Genomic DNA, 18,958 nt, shown 5'->3' with positions numbered 1-18,958 from the left:
ATTGGTTGATTAGATAATCGCATGGATGATTGTTGGTGCCAGATGAGCTGGTTTGAGTATTTGAATAACTGCTTATCTCCTGGGATTTTCACGTGCAACAGTCTCTAGAATTTAATCTGAATGGTGCCAAATACAAAAAACATCCAGTGAGCGGCAGTTCTGCAGATGGAAACGTCTTGTTGCTGAGAGAGGTCAATAGAGAATGGCCAGACTGGTTCTAACTGACAAAGTAACTCCGATAACCACTTTGTACAATTGTGGTGAGATGAATAGCATATCAGAATGCTGTTCTGAGATATGGGTTGCCATTGTTTTGGCAGCATGAGGAAGACCTACGCAATATTAGGCAGGTAGTTTTAATGGTGTGGCTGATCGGTGTATATACTCTATACCAAAGTAACTTAAATAAAAGGAAAATGTATTATGCACAATAATTACTCAAAAACAAAAACAAACAAAAAAAATATATATATATTTCAAACTATACAGTTTTCCGCTGGCACTTATTTACTGACAAACTATACACCAGACAACGCCGTCTGTACATTTTGGAAATGTACAAGTTTGAATGACCACTTCAGAGAAAAGGACAATCAGATAAAGTTATCAATAAATGCCATAATATCAAAATGGCCAAATACATATTGTTAGATTAATCAGCCTGGCCGATATATCGGTCTGTCACTACAGTAGACATAATGTTAAGACCAACTTGTTCAACAAGTTGATTTCTCAATAGAGACAAAAGATCTGGAGGTAATAAAGTGTGTCTCCAGTAGAGGCTTTTATTCTTTTTAACCCCTCTTTAACTCTGCAATATTCTTCAATATGTTTTTTCCCCCTCTTTCTGTCTTTTCTCTGGATATTCACCCATGCTCCCAGGTTTCTACAACAGATGACGGTAGCTCCCAGAATAAAATTCAGAGGCACTGTTTCCAGTGGCCCCCAACATCCATGATCCGTGTTTAAATCTCAGACTGGCTGCCAAGAGTTGCTACATCTGGCCATCTAGCTCTCCCAATTCTCCACATGATTGGTTCACACTTGCTTAAGTGTGAACAGTGTGAATGTATCAGTTACATTAAAACAGAACTTATTACTTTGAGAAGCTTTAAAATAAGGACTAACACTCACCTTAATGTAGGGCTGATCAAAAGTACCAAAATCTTATACCACAGTATAAGTAATTTTATATCAAAGTACCGGTATTTATCACAAAAAAGTTATTTTTGGTGGAAAATCAATGGGGGGAAAAATATTATTTATTGAAAGACAAGGTGGTAAAGCCAATTTTTGAATAATCAAATGAATTTGTTTTTTCTCTTTTTATTAGCTTTTAACTCAGAAATTGAAAATCAAAAGATGATTTTGTCATAATGAACAAATAATTCACACGTTATATAACACTTTATAAATATACTGTATACTGTATAAGTATATATCTATAAAAAGCCTCAAAACCCATGTTCTAAGCCATGTTAAAGCTGTATTGTATAATAACAAAATATACTCTAACTGCATATGCAGTATGATGCATTACTTGGTCAAACTCATCTGTACATAGCCAACTGTATTTACTGTTTGTATTTATTGGTACTGTGCGTTACGTACAGTATATGTTCTGAACCTTGGCTCTAAGAAACTTAATTTCATTTAATCTTAAACAAAAAAAAAGAGAGAAATTACAATAAACTTACACTGACTTTTAAAAAGTAAAATCTTCCTACCTAATGTCCCAGACAATCATATTTATTTAATCTGTTAATTGGGATGTTAATGATATTCTCATTAATGCCATATGAAAACAATGACATATTATTTAAAATGGCAGTAGTACTCCCTTGGTACTGCCTTTAATTTTTGCTGATTTAAATTTAAATCATTGTACATTTTTTACTGAAGTAAAACAAAGACTATTATGGTAATTAGAATTGCCATTGAAAACAATGGGAATAGTAAAAGTAAAATGTCCAGATACATTACTGTAATGAGAATTGTGATGTAAAATGCCCTCAAGTTTCCTGACAATAACGTCACAATGTTACAAATCTTAATGGTCCTGAATCATTTTATTTATGCAAAATATAATATTTATATTTTTGTTGTATTGAGTATTGCTTTAATTTGACGAGGACATTTCCTTGACATCACCCCATTAGAAAGTGTGTTGTCTGAATGGCTTTCCTCTCAAGGAAACCTTGTACAATTAGGCTGGTTTAGGGTCTAGTCCACCAGAAACTGCAGGCACATTTTCTAATAACTTCTTTAAAAATCAGTATGGTGACTGACAGGTACTCAACAATATCAGGATAATATTACTGTATATAAGTACAACCTTTTATTGCACAAAACTATCATTACCTCACAAAAATAAAATGCATAATAACTGGAAAATTGTTTGAAGCACGCAATTTGAAAGAAGTCTGGCAGTAATAGTCTTGAAATGTACAGCTTTCAAATGTACAGCTTTCGTTGCAATGAAGACATAAAGCCATGAACACTTAAACCATAAAACAACCATAAACAACGTTTTAACAACTTTTCAGCTTATATAACAGGAGTTTTAACAGAAGAATTAAGGTAAGTGATTTTATAAAATTATTAGCTTCACATTTCTGTGTTTTAAGCTCTCCAATTCACTTCCATTGTAAGAGCCTCACTGTAACCTTGGTTTTGCTTATTTTTTTAAAGAAAAGAAGAAACGAGTCTAAATTAATGTTGTGGTAATCAACATTATGCCACAAATACTGTCGACTGAGCCTAGATTGTACTGAACCAGGAATAGTCCTTTAATAGCTTATGGTACTTTATATGGCAACTATGGCAATTTACACAATATGCACTCTTAAAAGCTGTTTTGGTAACAAAGCACTTGCCAAGAATAAAATAACTTTCTTTGTAAAGTTTCCAGCACACATATTAAACATATCGCAAATGACACACTGAAGTTTGTCGAACCAGACTATAAACAGAATTCCAATTTTACAAGGAAAAAAAGTCCACAGTCACAGCTGCTTTTTCTAAGTATCAAGTCAACCGTTGCTTCATTTCTTAATATCTTGTACCCCCTAGTGGAGATCTCAAAGGCTGCGTATAGCTTCAACCACACTTTATCGGTCCTACTATATTTTATTTTCTCTGTTTACAACACTCCTCTTGAAACAGACAATGAAGCTCTTGAATTTTCATTAGCTTCCTCAAAGTGTCCTTGCAAAATCCCGCATACAGAACAGAATGTCGAGCTCCATATTTATATACTACACAGAGCCATGCAAGGCTAAAAAGCAATAGAGAGAAATGTGGAAGGCGAGATGGGCCATTTAGCCTGTAATTAAGAGCTGATTAAGCCAGATTGGGTCGGCTATTCCACGGCAAAGTCACCTTGTACTCTGAGCCTCCTATTCTTTATTTTGTAGCCTATGTGAAAGTTATGGTTATCTAGACATGCTCTGTTACACCCAATAATGCCATGAATCTGATCTAACAAAGGTGACAGAGTTGACACTTTATCTGAATCTAAGCGGTGAAATCAAGGGAGTTAAATCTGTTTGATTTAAACCACCAATTTCTGAACATTCCTTTAACAAAACTGCCAGTAAATGGCTAATGCAATATCACGAAAACTAATGCTCTGTTCACTCACCTGGCTTTTTTTAAAGCAAAAATTGGAAGTATGGGAAACAACTGTATTTAGGGCTCAGTACAATGAGACTCACCATCCTGGAAGACCCGTTCCACGTTGAGGCCGTAGGTGGCGCATGTCTCGTAATAGGTGCACCTCTTCAGGTCATTAGAAAGTTTGCGAGCGCGTGTGTCATCGATGACACGAGGGTTAGCTGCACTGATAGCATCTATGGAGAGTCAGAACAAAGTCATTGAAATTACAATTCAGAGACTTATTATGGACTAATAATTAATCTCTTAAGGAATCATTATATCAAAAGTGAAAGGCTTTAAGATGATCAAATTATCTCACGAACACTAAAGGATAATTAAGAACAAGGGCAATAATTGAATGAGTAGATAAGCTGTGCTTGTAGCCGTCCATTGATTACAGTGTAGCACCCTCTGGTGTTCATATACTCAAAACACAAGTAGTATGAAAGGTATGAGTTCTTTTTCTTTTTTTAATTACTTGTACTTTTAAAATTATATTTCATTTAGTACAGCAATATGTATATAAAAAAAAATTTGGATCACTCACAACTAAACCAATGCAAAATTAAAAAAAGTTTTAGATCTGCAAATGTAAATATTAAGTTGATAAAGCACCTTTGTTCAGCAAATGGAGAAAGATGTGCAATAAAATATATAAAATCTTCACACATTCTAAATTTGCTATGAACTCAGTTGAGTAGAACAATATTAAAATATTTCCCTGAGGCACAAGCCAACTCACTAAATTGATAAAAGTTAAACTCATTCATTTTCAGTCAGTGGGTTCTGTCTATAATCTCCAGGATTCCAGGGAAAACAATTCTAAACTAAACACACACGTGCACCTAAGGATCGTGTGAATCTTAAAATTTGATTAATAAATAATGTTATCAACATTCCCTGAAATGTTTAAGGAAACTGTGTACAGTAGCCAAACAGGACTCTTTTATATTGTAGCCAAACCAATGGACCATATGGCCTTGGATGAAGTACTTTGAGTTTTGAGCTGTTGTTATATGATATACAGTATCTGGAGGATATAGAGATGAAGTCAGAAGTTTACACACACTTAGGTTGAAGTCTTATGTTTTTTTAACCACTCCACAGATTTCATATTAGCAAACCATAGTTTTGGCAAGCCGATTAGGACATCTAATTTGTGCATGACACAAGTAATTTTTCCATCAATTGTTTACAGTATCACATTTAATTGACTATATCACAATTCCAGTGGGTCAGAAGTTTCCATACACTAAGTTAACTGTGCCTTTAAGCAGCTTAGAAAATTCCTAAAAATGATGTCAAATGATGTTGCCTTTAGACAATTAGCTAATTCGCTTCTGATAGGATGTGCACTGAATTGGAGGTGTGCCTGTGGATGTATTTTAAGGCCTACCTTCAAATTCAATGCCTCTTTCCTTGACATCATGGGAAAATCAAAAGAAATCAGAAAAACAATTGTTGACCTCACAAGTCTTGTACATCCTTGGGAGCAATATCCAAACACCTGAGGTTACCACGTTCATCGGTACAAAGAATAGTACGTAAGTATAAACACCATGGGACCACGTAGCCATCATACTGCTCAGGAAGGAGAAGCATTCTGTCTGCAAGAGATGAACGTAGTTTGGTGCGAAAAGTGCAAATCTATTCCAAAACAGCAGAGTACCTTGTGAAGATGCCGGAGGAAACAGGTAGTCAAGTATCTATATACACAGTAACATGAGTACGATAGCGACAAATCCTGAAAGGCTGCCCAGCAAGGAAGAAGCCACTGCTCCAAAATCATCATAAAAAAGCCAGACTAGAGTTTGCAAGTCACATGGGGACAAAGATCCTCTGAAATATCCTCTGGTCTAATAAAACAAAAACTGAACTGTTTGGCCATAATGACGATTGTTATGTTTGGAAGAAAAAGGGTGAGGCTTGCAAGCCAAAGAACACAATCCCAACTGTGAAGCATGGGGATGGCAGCATCATGTTGTGGGAGTGCTTTGCTGCAGGAGGGACTGGTGCACTTCACAAAATAGATAGCATCATGAGGAAGGAAAATGACGTGGATATACTAAAGCAGCATCTCAAAACATCCACCAGGAAGTTAAAGCTTGGCCTTCCAAATGAACAATGAGACCAAGCATACCTCCAAAGTTGTGGCAAAATGACAACAAAGTCAAGGTATTGGAGTGGCCATCACAAAGCCCTGACCTCAGTCCAATAGAAAATTTGTGGGCAGATCTGAAAAAGCGTGTGCGAGCAAGGAGGCCTATAAACCTGACTCAGTTACACCAGTTCTGTCTGGAAGAACGGGCCAAAATTCCAGCAACTTATTATGAGTTTGACCCAAGTTAAACAATTTAAAGGCAATGCTACCAAATACTAACACAGTGTATGTAAACTTCTGACCCACTGAGAATGTGTTGAAAGAAATAAAAGCTGAAATAAACCATTCCCTCTAATATTATTCTGACATTTCACATTCTTAAAATGAAGTAGTCATCCTAATTGACCTAAGACAGGGAATGAGTTTAAATGTATTTGGCTAAGGTCTATGTCAATTTCTGACTTCAACTGTATAAGTATTTTTCTCCCACAATGTGCCCACACTCACCCTGAGTTCCCACAAGCACCAGGGGCACTTCTGCTGTGTTGCGGTAGTTGGCCATACGACTATAGTAGTGATAGACCGTCTGAAAACTGATCTCATCCTCAAGACTGAACACAAAGATCACCGCATCCACCCACAATGCAAACTGAGAAAACAAATTGACAGTGTAAGAAAGAGAAAAATATTATTCTAGCATGGCTCCCATACTGTGAAAAATCCAATTTAACAAATGTTCAGATTACTAGTAAATGTTGTGTTGGTTGAGCAAAAATGCATAAAAAAGTCAGCACAACTATTTTTAAAGCATATTTAAAGCAATTTAAAGCAAATCATCAGTTCATTTAAGAAAAAAAAAAAAAAAACTTCAGCAAATATATTAAGTCAATCTCTTTCACTATGCTGTTATTGTTTTATAAAGTCAAACAGTGTTTATAAACTGATTATGGTAAATGACAAATGAAAGATTGGTGTGTTGCTAAAGATTGCTGAACAAGAGATTTGTAGTTGCTGTGATGGGTTATTTTTGGCTTAAAGAGGAGACATTTAGCATCGAGTGAACAAACAAATTTTATTTGGCAAAAATATAACGATTGTTAAGGCTCTCAGGAAAACAAATATTTTTATATCATCTCAACAAAGTATTTTTTGTTGTATTGATGACTTGCTGTCAGTCAGTTCAACTGCAATTTAATGAAGTTGAGTTAATGAGAAAAACAAGATTATTTTTGTTCAGCAGGCTTACAGTATTTAATTTTTTTTTTTTACAGTGCACACTTTTTAACCACTTAATTTACATGATTTTCCAAGACCTTTCCAGCTATTTGTAACTGTTGCATAAGGTTTAAAATAATATTGGTTCATGGAAAAAAATTCAGAGCATAAATAAAAAATTCAACGTGTACAAAATAAATAATACTGGTAAAAAATATATATTTTAATTTAATTGAAAATGTTTCTCTGCAGATTTATACAGTACTTCTAACATGACTCTAAAAGTGGTTTAAAAAAACACTTTCAACAATACATGTAAATACTGCAGTTAATCGATTTGTTTTGGCTTTAGTGGAATGAAAATAAATATGAGTCAATTATTAGATTTTTTTATACAGCATGTTGTCTTTATAATAATCACCCTAACCTTTTCTTCTCACACAGTATAAATGTGTCTACATGAGAATGTAATATATAGCTGTCTTGATATTTTAGGAGGAGGTTGCTTTCAAGGGGATTATTATACATGGCATTAAAAAGTTTGAAAACTCCTGATTTAAACCAATTTTTGATCCAGTTTGACCATTTTATATAAAAAATAAAAATAATCACAAATTGAGCTAGTTTTACTATACACAAGCTCAACACCAAAAACAATACCTTGCCAAATGTTTTAGAGAAAAGCAGAACTAGAAAATGTATTTACAAAAGTATAAATGTCCATTTTAAGATTAAATAGATTTTCATGACTTTTCCAGGCTTGAAAACACACACACACATATACATACTGTGTGTGTGTGTGTGTATGTATGTATATATTATATATATATATATATATATATATATATATATATATATATATATATATATATATATATATATATATATATATATATGTATGTATGTATGTATGTATGTATGTATATATGTGTATATATATATATATATATATATATATATATATATATATATATATATATATATATATATATATATACACACAGCCTACACTCATATTTCTTCATAGACTTAAAATTCATTAAAATATTTCACATATAATAAAAGTCTTCATGAGAAAGAGGCTTCATGGGACTTCCTGTTTGCCTTGATGATTAACATTGGGGAATCAGTTTGTTTAAATAAACATTATCAACCACATATGAATCACATTGCATCATTGTTTCCACTCAGCCCCTCTGTAAAACAAAACTAATAGTGGTACAGCTCTGCCTTCCAAATTTCACAATAAGGCATGATAATATAAATCCACAAAGAGTTAATTTGTAATACCTACCTGAGCCTCCGGAGGTCCCCCTTCATCCCTAACCAGGAGAAGGTAACTCTGTCCATCCACTACAATCTCCTTTTTAAAACGTCCTCCTGTCCGACAAAAGAAGCCAGTCAATTTAAATATCCAGTTTATGCTAATGAATTCACTATATCTACAATGAGATGATTGGTGGACTGCTGACTGACATGGAAACAGAGAGATATGTCCATTGTGTTATTATTAAAATTTATCTTTTAAGCAAATCATTTGTTCTACAAATCAGAGTTCAGAACCAGTAAATTTTGTGACAATATGTTTATAAATGGATGTTTCGCATAATTGTTATGCATTTGGCTCTAATTTAGTTTAAGGTTCCCTTTTCAGCTGAACTGATCCATTAGGATACAGCATTTGTACTAGCAACCAACAGTACAGCACCTTGGCGACCTATAATGATATAATTGCCATCACTGTGAACACCCCATAAAGGATAAGTTTAGCTGCCTATTATTCACAGGCTTGTACACTGATTTAATCTCAGAATTTCAGTGTTACAACACTGCACTTTTATAGTTATCCATACTAAATGTCAATAAATAACCTAACCCTAATCTTAACACTAACTGTTTGATACATGATCCTTACCATTAATTCTTGCTCAGTCAAATCAACCATATTAGAAGACTGGAACTAATTGTTGTATACACAGTAAACAGTGAGTATGGAGTGAGTGTCGACACTACAGCAGAACGCTGATACTTGTCGATCTGTATATGGTAAATTAGAGATAGCAAGAAGCTAAAGGAGCTGCAAACTTAATAAACATGAGTATTTGTCAAGGTATTACATGCAGCCTTCTAGCCATAGGCTTCAGCCAGGGTTTAGTCCACATGTGTAATTGTTTTGCATTTGTAACCCTCTTCTTTAAATGAGTGTTATCTGTGCATGTCTCTAGAAAGTTTTTTGCACAAGGACTAATTAAGGCCACATCTACACTACTCACGTTTTCTAACGTGATCGCTTTCCAAAGTATGTAGTAACGGAGAGCATTTTCAAAATACTAAATTTTTGGTGAAAGAAAACACTGTTCTAATGTGGATGAGAAGCGTAAACGTAATTATTAAGGCAGGTGCACACTGTATGATTCTGCCATTTGAGACAAATTTCGGGAATCCAAAAGGATTTCTCTGGTCACGGCAAAATCGGCAATCTTACAACGTTCAGTGTAACATGTTCACAGACAGGCAAGTAATAGCCTTTGCGATAATCTTCAGAAGTTTGGGCAGTGTCTGAAATGTAACAAATCGCAGCCGTGTAGTGTGACCGCTATTACGACAGCCAGATGAGATATTCCGTTCCTCTCTCGCACCCGAAAGAAACCTGCTCCGCGTTTGCACCATAGCAACATTTGTGCCCAGTTATCACTGTACTCAAGCACTTTCAATGTTTTTTCTTTGTTTTATTTGATATAAAAAGTTTTAATAAATAAGCAGAAAATACTTGGAGAAAAGTGTAACACGTCAGAAACATGAAAGCATTATTCTCTGAATGAATTTAATACAGAGCTTACAAAATGAAAATAAATAAATGATTTCATTATTGCACACTTTTCTTTCTTTACATTTATCATGCACTTTCTTTACAACTTCATTTATCTTAAAATATTATTACAATATTTTACTTTTAATACATTTACTTTAAACATCTGTAAACTTATTTAGTTAAGATTCACACCACATTATAAATAAATAAAATAGAAAGATTTAACAATTCATACTGGTAAGTATTTATGGGACTGTAAAGGTATTCAATGGAAAGGAGGAGGCGAGAACCGGCTTGACGATATAAATAACAGTTTAATGGTAAACTTAAAAGACAACATAAACACACATGACGGACATGTCCGCTAACGATCTCTCTCTCCCGCACGGCCCTCTGCAGTCAGCCTTTAAACCTCACGGAGGCATAATTAGCCTAATACGGGACCGGGTGTGTAGGATCACGACCCGGCCCCGCCCTCCGCCCTGCCACAGGGACGTTTAAATCAAAATCAGCAAATACATTTGGATACAATTATAGAAATCTATGTCATATTTGTGCATCATTCATAGGGTATTTGCAAGCGTATATTATTATCAGCCTTTATTAATTTTTGAAATTTTGCGTGGCCTATAGGTTACTAATCTAAAAGAGGAGAAAGACGTACTATAACCCACCTTTTTAATTTTCTCCAATGTGAACGGTGAAGTTTGTCATTTTTAAGGCCACAAGACTTTTTATTTTCACAATGAATATGTGCTTGTGGAAGCTCATTATTAGCTACCTCCCGCACTCACATTCATTCTCAACATCTGTAATTTTCTGTATTAGTGATCAAGCTGTTTATTATAGGCCTATTTGACAAAATCCATCTTTCTTGTAAATGTTAGCCTATGCTTGTGATGGAGTAGTTTTGGAGCAATGGAAATGCTGATGTCTTGACTTACAGAGAGAGAAAATAATGCTCCTCTATGGTGGGCAATTTTCACTTTTATTCCACAACACTCCCATGAGTCTCATTCACTGTTCGGGATGATTGGGACCACAGTCGGCTACGATGCATATCACAGTGTGCCATGGTGATATCAATGCATTCATATCGTACAGTCTGACAAGCAACAATCCTAAAGGACTATTATAAATCGTACAGTGTGCACCCACCTTTAGAGAGAGGATACATTCTAAATATATTTTAATACACCATCTGTGGCATTAATCACAGTACTACTAGCTATTACCATAGTTATTACATGAGAGATGTAAGAGATATTGTGGTGGTTTAAAGTGCCTCTGCTGAGACTTGTATGGGATGACGACATATGATGAAACAGAATACCCGTGTTCCAAAATCTAGTGAGCTGCCTCCGTCGGAAGCAAATTAACGCATTATAGGCACTGCCGATGTGAAGGTTGCTCCAAAAGACAGGCAACATAATTATGCATCCTTCCAAGAAGCCTAGTTTCAGATAAATTGTAAGGCAGTATTCAATGGCTGCATCAGGATATGCATACTGCCCTACAATATAGTTCTTTGCCAAAAGCAGTATGTCAATCGAGCAGGATGTCCAAATCTTCAGTATTCCAAAAACAGTAGGCTAGAAATACCCAGATGGCGTCCTACATTTAGAGAGATTCTGAAGTACACATCAACTGGCTCTTTTCAACTAAATGATATAGAAAGTTTTTCTTTGTGGTTTATTGTATTTGTTTAACAAAATCAGAGTAGACTATTTTTGAAGTTGTTAATTGTACATCATATACGGGTCTCTATAGTGTGACAAATTCACAACACAGTAACTTCTAAAATATTTGCTACTGTAAGCAATTACTTTGATACTGTACTTCAGTATGCTATAATCATATGTTATTAAGGAGCTATTTTTTTTTCCTCATGTTTGCTTAAGTTATGTTCATAAATATTTAATATGATAAAATAATTAATTGTTTATACATTATTTAAAATCTCATCAACAAATATATTGTCAACTAAAATGTTATGTATATTTACTAAAATTCTATAACATTTTAGACAAAAATTTACTACATTTTTTGAATGTAGCATGATGTAATATTAGGGATAGTTCACCCAAAAATGAAAATTCTCTCTTCATTTACTCACCTTCATGCCACACTTAGCACAACCAAAGATTTTAAGAATATATCAGCTCTATACAGTGTAGATGAATGGTGACCAGAACTTTCAAGCTCCAAAAATCAAATAAACCTATATGACTCCAGTATTTAAATCCATATCATCAGAAGCATTATATTAGGTGTGGGTGAGAAACAGATCAATATTTAAATCCCGTTTGAAAATAAATCTCCACTTTAAATCTTCTCTTTCACTTTCAGAAAGTGATAGTAAAAAATTATTCTATATTAAAATATTAAATATTGATCGTTTTTTTCACCGAAAGTGATTGCATCACTTAACATTAAACAGAGACATATATTAAACCGCTAGAGTCGTATGGATTACTTTTACTGTAACTGTCTGTGCTCTTTGTAACTTTAAAGTGAGTCATTATTCTAAAACTCTTTGTTCGTGTTCTGCAGAAGAAAGAAAGTCATACGCATCTGGGATGGCATGGAAGTGAGTAAATGAGAGAAATTTCCTTTTTGGGTGAACTATCCCTTTAATAAAATCTAAAAGGACAATTACTTCAAAAGAAAAAATATTATGACAAACTGTGTGAATATTAACATTTATGATGCAAAGAGGTTCCATTTTGGTTAGGATGTGGCCAAAGCAGGCAGTTACATATGTAGGCAATAGGCAGCAAGATAGCTCAATGGGTTTTGGAACAGACAAATGTCTCATTTGGACAGACAAGTTCTCAAAAGACAAAATGGTTTGAAGGGATGGTTTCTGACAGCTTCTTCTCTAACGGTTTCACTGTCTGGACAAATCAAGTGTTTCTTCTACTGCTGATCAAAAGGTGTGACAACAGTGTGGATGCCAAAGTTCATGTGCAAAGTCATAGAAACTTGCCAGGTTTGGTTGAAAAAGGTTAGAGAAAATGAAAACCACCAAATAGCTAGACTAAATGGCTGGGTTTAGGCTAGCCCAGCTGTAGTGTGTGGGCGAGTGGTTCGGGTACAGTGGTTTGACTGGAAAGGACGGCAGGCTTTTCTGTAATGAAACGGTTTGCAATGTTTGTGCAGCAAGGGAAGAGGAAGTGGACCAGCATCAGGAAATCTAATTCTCAGCATTTAGCCTGGACCCAGATTTTTAGAAACCAAGTGCAAAGTTAGAGAAAGCTACACACCCTTTCGTTAATTACACAACTTTTTCACCATTGAGCTAACCTCAACTGAATATAACCATGTGATAGTTTATATCCACTGAATCCAACAGAGCATGGCTCATCATGAGAAGCTCTAGAAACAAATGTAGGCATCTAATCCCACTACAATGAGATATGGAAACAAAAACAAAACAAAACAAAATGCATACTAAAATAACAGTTGGAGTTCCAATAGCACTAACTCAAATATCTTGATGGACAGTGACCTTGCTCTGCCTAGGCTGAGGCTGTAACACTCAGTCTAGAGGTGTAATTCGTGATTCAGTGAGGCAATGAATGAAATGGAAGATGACAAAACTACAATTGCATTAAGAGAGGAGTGGAGTGGAATCTCCTGTCCTGTGGCTTGATCTACTTTAGCTTGTCTGTGATGAATAAAGAGATGTTATGTGGAACAGATTCTACACAATTTCAGGGATTATAGATATTGCCTTTTAAGCAAGAAACTGCACCTAAACATAAACATGAAAGAAACTAGTTCATGAATTGTTGCTAAACAAGCCACAGAGAGACTACAGGCCACAACTTTCTTGCATTTACAGGAGTAGTTCACCCAAAAAAGAAAATTCTTCTTTCATTTAAATCAATTACAACTTGAGCACTAAATTCCAAGCCTTCTGAAAACAAACTATAATTCAAGCCAATTGTATTCAATTTAATGTGAGTCAGTCTGATTTGTAAATTAATCATTAAGTCTTATTTCATTCACAACTTCAGAGTACCTGGAATACAGCAAACAAATCATATGGACTTCTTTAATGATGCTTTTATGGTGATGTTTTGTCACAATGTCACTGTAGGGAAAATACTTTGAGAAGATTCTTCAAAATATCTACATTCAGAGAAGAAAGTAAGTTCTACAGTTCTGGAATGACAAGTTTTCATTGCTGGATGAACTAGTCCTTTAAAGACAGATATTTCCCAAGAAGAAACAGAGAAATGACTGAGTGACAAAGAAAAAGTGAACAAATAGTTACCTGCATCCACGTCAGCTAGTTAAAGAAGCGTTCGAGGAAAGAGAGAATAAAACAAAAGCTCAAATCAAAAAGTGGCCCAGCTCAACATGCACAGTAACAGTTAAATAAATTCAACAAAGCAAGACAATGAGAGACAGAGAAAGACGACGACAAATAGAGAAAGAAAGAGACTGAGAGAGAAATAAGCATAGCTTTCATTCATTCATTGTAATCTTGTCTAATGGCATAGTGCTCCTGTGGGTCATGTTTATCTATGTGATGGATAGAAAGTCAAACATGTAAACGTTGGCCCTGGGGACAGTCAGGACAACACAGCTGATATACAGGCATATACTATAACACATTCATATAATGCTATAATGCAGGCCAGCTGAGAATTAAAAGTTAAAACTAGATATGAGCTAAAATGGTGATTTATTTAAAATACTTTTTATTCTGTTGCATATGTATTTTTTTAGTTTTTATATTTTAAGTGACATTGCTTTAATTAGCGTGCTGTGGCAGCATTTTTTACAGAATGGCTACAGCCATACACATTCAGATGGATGCATTTGGCCGCTGCGTCATAGCTTGCGTTGTTTGCAGAGCATCGCAAATTTAAAGAATGTGTGTCAAGTTAAAACGAGACCCTTACTTCTGTTCGCATTGCACTCCATCTAGCTGTTTTTGAACGCAAATTAATTCTTGTTCTTAAACACTGCTAAGGCCTGTTTCATGGGGCAAGCGAAAGCAATGCATAAACAGTGTTACACTGCAGGCAACCGTGCTTCCGGGTTCTTTCAAGGGATCAATATCATCATATTCAATATTCAAACCTCATAACAACTAATTTCAATTGAACACATTACATAATGCAGTAAAAAACAAATGCAAAGATATGATTTTAGAAGTATAAAAAATTTTTTTGCCACAAACAGCAATTTTTAGGCATATTCAGAACAATTTGTGCAAAGCCCACATTGAACTCTTTTCTGATGTGCCAAAAGGAATCCAGAAGCACCGCCTTGACTGTTTGTTTGCTTGTAAACAGTATCTTCTTCCATCCACACTGGGCGAAAGAGCTGAGTGTTGTAGTGTAGCAGGAGTGTCCCAGACACAACAGTTTAATGAGAGTTTTGCTGTTGAGCCTATTCTCGCTGCATATAGAGCGAATATACAGTGAAAACGCTCTACAAACCAATTTAACCACTTAATTGCAATATAGCCTTTTATGAAGCAATGTGAAATACTGGCACAAACAACTTACACATTGTTTGAAAGAAGACATCTGTTGGGCTTGATCTAAGTTCCACATGCCCAGTGTGTAAGCTCATTAAAGAGATTGCTGATGTAGTAACGCTGCAGTTTTGCCGTGTGGTGTGAAATAGGTGAAAGAAACTTGTGCGATTGGGATCAGGTAAACACGAAACAAGCCTAATTATAACAGGCCTTCCTTAAAACCAATTAATCGATTAGTTGTTCAGTCAACACATCGACTATTAGGGATGCCATAAAATAATGATTCATTGATCATTGTTCGGGATGTTATTTTATCGATATATTTTTGAGGCATTGATATAGTAAAATAATTAGCTGACATTTAACTTAGAAGCCCAATTGGTGTGCTTTCCATTCCACTCAGTTGGAATCAGTAAATTGTTTAACAGTCTGGCATAATAGCATTGGGTGACCACAAGACGGCTATATATAATTTACTACTTGCCTGTCGATTTTTATACTTCAAGAACGAACAAAGTGAAGGTTAGTGAAACTGGTGTAACTAATAATAGTAAATAACCGTTGATAATGATTGGGGACAAATGTAATGGAAAACTATGCGAGTTGCGCTCCGTGGCACAGCAGAATGTTGACTGAGCGTTGGTGGTGTTTGTGTACCTTTTGTAGAAAATAAATAACCGTTTTAAATTTTAGAAAGCACCATGTCAAACCAGATGCCTCTGGTGTGCGTCCTCCTTTAATTAACCCTGCCACTCACAGTTTACCAAAGTTGTGTTGAGAAATATGTCTGAAGAGACAAAAGACCATTGTGCAACAAGGAGCCCTATTTATATCTGAAAAACATATATATATATATTGATAATCATCGGGAAAATCTTACGATTATCGATGCATGAAAAAGGCACCGATTTCAAGCCCATCAACTAGTACATAAATTTTTCTTAATATATCAAAACCTAGTGAGCTGTCTACCTAGACAGCATTTTGGGGCATCATAGGGATGTTTGAAAATCATAAGCAAAGTTTGAATTAAATGGAGATTTGTAGAAATTAGTCGCTCAAGGGTTGTTTACATACACAGCATCGAAAACAACAAAAATCAGTCAGACTTGTTCGAGGAAGGAAACCTTTCCCACATTAAAATTCCAAATTTGTGATATTTTACACTGATAAAAGTGTCTTTTCACGCCAGAAGTGCTGGTCTGTAAAATCACACTAAACTGCCATTCCCAGCAGGGCTGCATTCCTAAATAAAACATGATTGTGGCAGTGTAAGCAAAAACAGAGTTATTTGCCCATATGGGCTGCTGGGTTGTGAAATGGTAAAGGCAGAGTCTGTGCTGAGACCACAAGGCCTGCAGGGATTATTTTCTTCTAGCATAAACACACATAGAGACACTTTTGCCCTTGTGATAATATCACTTAATGAGCCCTGAGAATGTGTCTATTCATGTAGTATGTGTGATAGAAGGGGGAAGGGTAAAGAAAAAACATGCGACAAACTGCTTTCATTGCAGAGGGCTCTGTGAATATCTAGTTTACCCCTACTTAGTGGTTTTGAGGTTTGGGGTTACTCTACCAAAGCTAGGAAGTGCTATTTTTAAAACCCAGGCTATTGAAACGTTAAAAAACAACAGAAGGAAAACCATGTTTTTTACATATTGGACTGTAACTTTGGCAATTCAATCAAAAATGTGTTACTGAAATGTGTTTGATTGTGACATACGGTCATTGAAAATCATTGGCACTTCCAACATTAGGTGAGGTGTTGGCATCAAACGCGAGGGATCTAAAAGCGTCACTTTAGCGCAGCAAGACAAACAGTTCAACATTCTCTGATGTCACATTACGTTTCCTTTGGCACTCTGCATTATAATCCAATATAATGGGGGGTTAAGCAGTGGCTTGAATTGTATAGGGTGAGGAGCAAAAGAGAAGATGCGAGATGATTTTTGTCTGTCAGTGTGCTATCTGATCTCTCCAGTCACCCCCAGGCATTCACAATACTTCAGTTATGCCCACTTTGACTAAACACAGTTTGAACTTCTTGGATTTATAAACTATGTCCTGATTTTTAAATAAATTCCTAAACATGGCCACATAATGACAGTCATGAAGGACATGAAATACTTACACTGGAATGTTTTAAAAGCATATCCTTGCTTAGGGAAGAAAGCATATTGTGGCGGTCTGGCAGTTTGCCTTGAATGTTCTCAATTACACATGGGGAGTATGGCAGAGTCCTCCGGCACAACTCTAACATACTAACAGCAGGTGTGTGGAGGAGATGTGTATCTAAGCTATCTAGGCCTCAGCAGAACTGAAAACTAGGGATAAATATGAACTGTATTTACATATTAGGAATACACTAATTTCAAGACTTACAGTAAATGGGATCTAAGAACTGAAGGACACAAAAAGGCAGTAACCTTTCAAAAAAACCTTTCCAAAATAAATAAATAACTATTCAGGATATAATACAGCTTTAATAGAGGTTCAATACAGGTTATAGAAGGCTCAATCAGCAGAATGTGTGATATAATGTTGATTGCTACAAAATAGATTTGATTTGTCCCTAGTAAAAAAAAAGAAAAGAAAACGGTTACAATAAGGCACTTACAATGGAAGTAAATTGGGCCACTCCATAAACAACAAAAATGTTTTGAAAGTGTAAGCATAAAAGATATAAACCTTATGTGTTAACATGATTTTAGTGTGCCAAAATCAGGAATTGAATGATGTTGCGCCGTTTACCAGATTACAGTGTTTACCAGTGTTACACACAACCGGTCAAAAGTTTTGAAACACTTATAATTTTCTTTCTTCACATTTTAGAATAATAGTAAAGTCATCAAAACTATGGAATAAAATAAATGGGACTATGGGAATTATGTTGTGACTAAAAAAAATCCAAAATAAATCAAAACTGTGTTAGATTTTAGCATCTTCACAGTAGTCACCTAGAATTTGCAGACATGTACTCTTGACATTTTCTCAACCAACTTCTTAAGGTATCACTCTGGGATGCTTTTTAAACTGTATTGAAGGAGTTCCTATCTATGTTGGGCACTTATTGGCTGCTTTTCTTTATTAATTGGTCCAAGTCATCAATTTCAAAAACTTTATAATGAAATAAATTAATATGATGGCACAATTATATTTTTGCCTACAAAACTAATTTCAAACATTTAAGCATACGCCTTCAGAACAAAAGATTTTTAAGATCATGAGAAAAATTTCCGTCCAGAATATTTAACCCAGAATATTCCTTTAAGTGGGTCTCCCTATTCTACAGAACCATTTATAGCAAATAACAATTGAGTAGATGCCAAAACGCCTACCTTCAGGGCTTTCTTCCTGCACGTATGTCCCCGTCAGATACCTGTGCACCAGCGCAGACTTCCCACTGGCTAAATTACCCACAATGCCCTGCAGTGCGCACACACAAACACACACACACACACACACACACACACATACATAATCATTAGGGTTCCCGCCCCTGATGTTGTTTGGTTTGTAAATAAACAGTGCCTGCTTTACAACATATTAGCTATGCTAAAATGAGCTAATACTTGAACTAAATCCTAATAAGGTACACTCAATTACATTTTAATTACTTAACATAAACGAAAGCAACAAAGTTCTAGAACATTGTCACAACTTGATTTTA

At 35.2% G+C, this 18,958-nt stretch overlaps 1 protein-coding gene across 2 annotated transcripts in view; it reads right to left on the bottom strand.

Moving 5' to 3' along the window:
• The window catches only part of LOC127646289 (arf-GAP with GTPase, ANK repeat and PH domain-containing protein 1), a 279,234-nt gene that overhangs the window by 133,774 nt on the left and 126,502 nt on the right, over positions 1 to 18,958 (bottom strand). The window contains exons 3-7 of one of the 2 annotated variants that reach the window (XM_052129814.1): positions 18,627 to 18,714; positions 14,068 to 14,082; positions 8,268 to 8,353; positions 6,266 to 6,407; positions 3,717 to 3,851 (exon numbers count right to left, since the gene is read on the bottom strand). In XM_052129814.1, coding sequence (XP_051985774.1) covers positions 3,717 to 3,851; positions 6,266 to 6,407; positions 8,268 to 8,353; positions 14,068 to 14,082; positions 18,627 to 18,714 — 466 coding nt within the window. The remainder of the gene's footprint in view (positions 1 to 3,716; positions 3,852 to 6,265; positions 6,408 to 8,267; positions 8,354 to 14,067; positions 14,083 to 18,626; positions 18,715 to 18,958) is intronic. The other variant, XM_052129815.1, reaches the window with a different exon arrangement.

The sequence above is a fragment of the Xyrauchen texanus genome, chromosome 7 (assembly GCF_025860055.1).
Source record: "Xyrauchen texanus isolate HMW12.3.18 chromosome 7, RBS_HiC_50CHRs, whole genome shotgun sequence".
Taxonomy (NCBI): Eukaryota; Metazoa; Chordata; class Actinopteri; order Cypriniformes; family Catostomidae; genus Xyrauchen; species Xyrauchen texanus.
The sequence above is the reverse complement of the archived record's forward strand: the minus strand, read 5'-3'. Positions and strand labels throughout refer to the sequence as shown.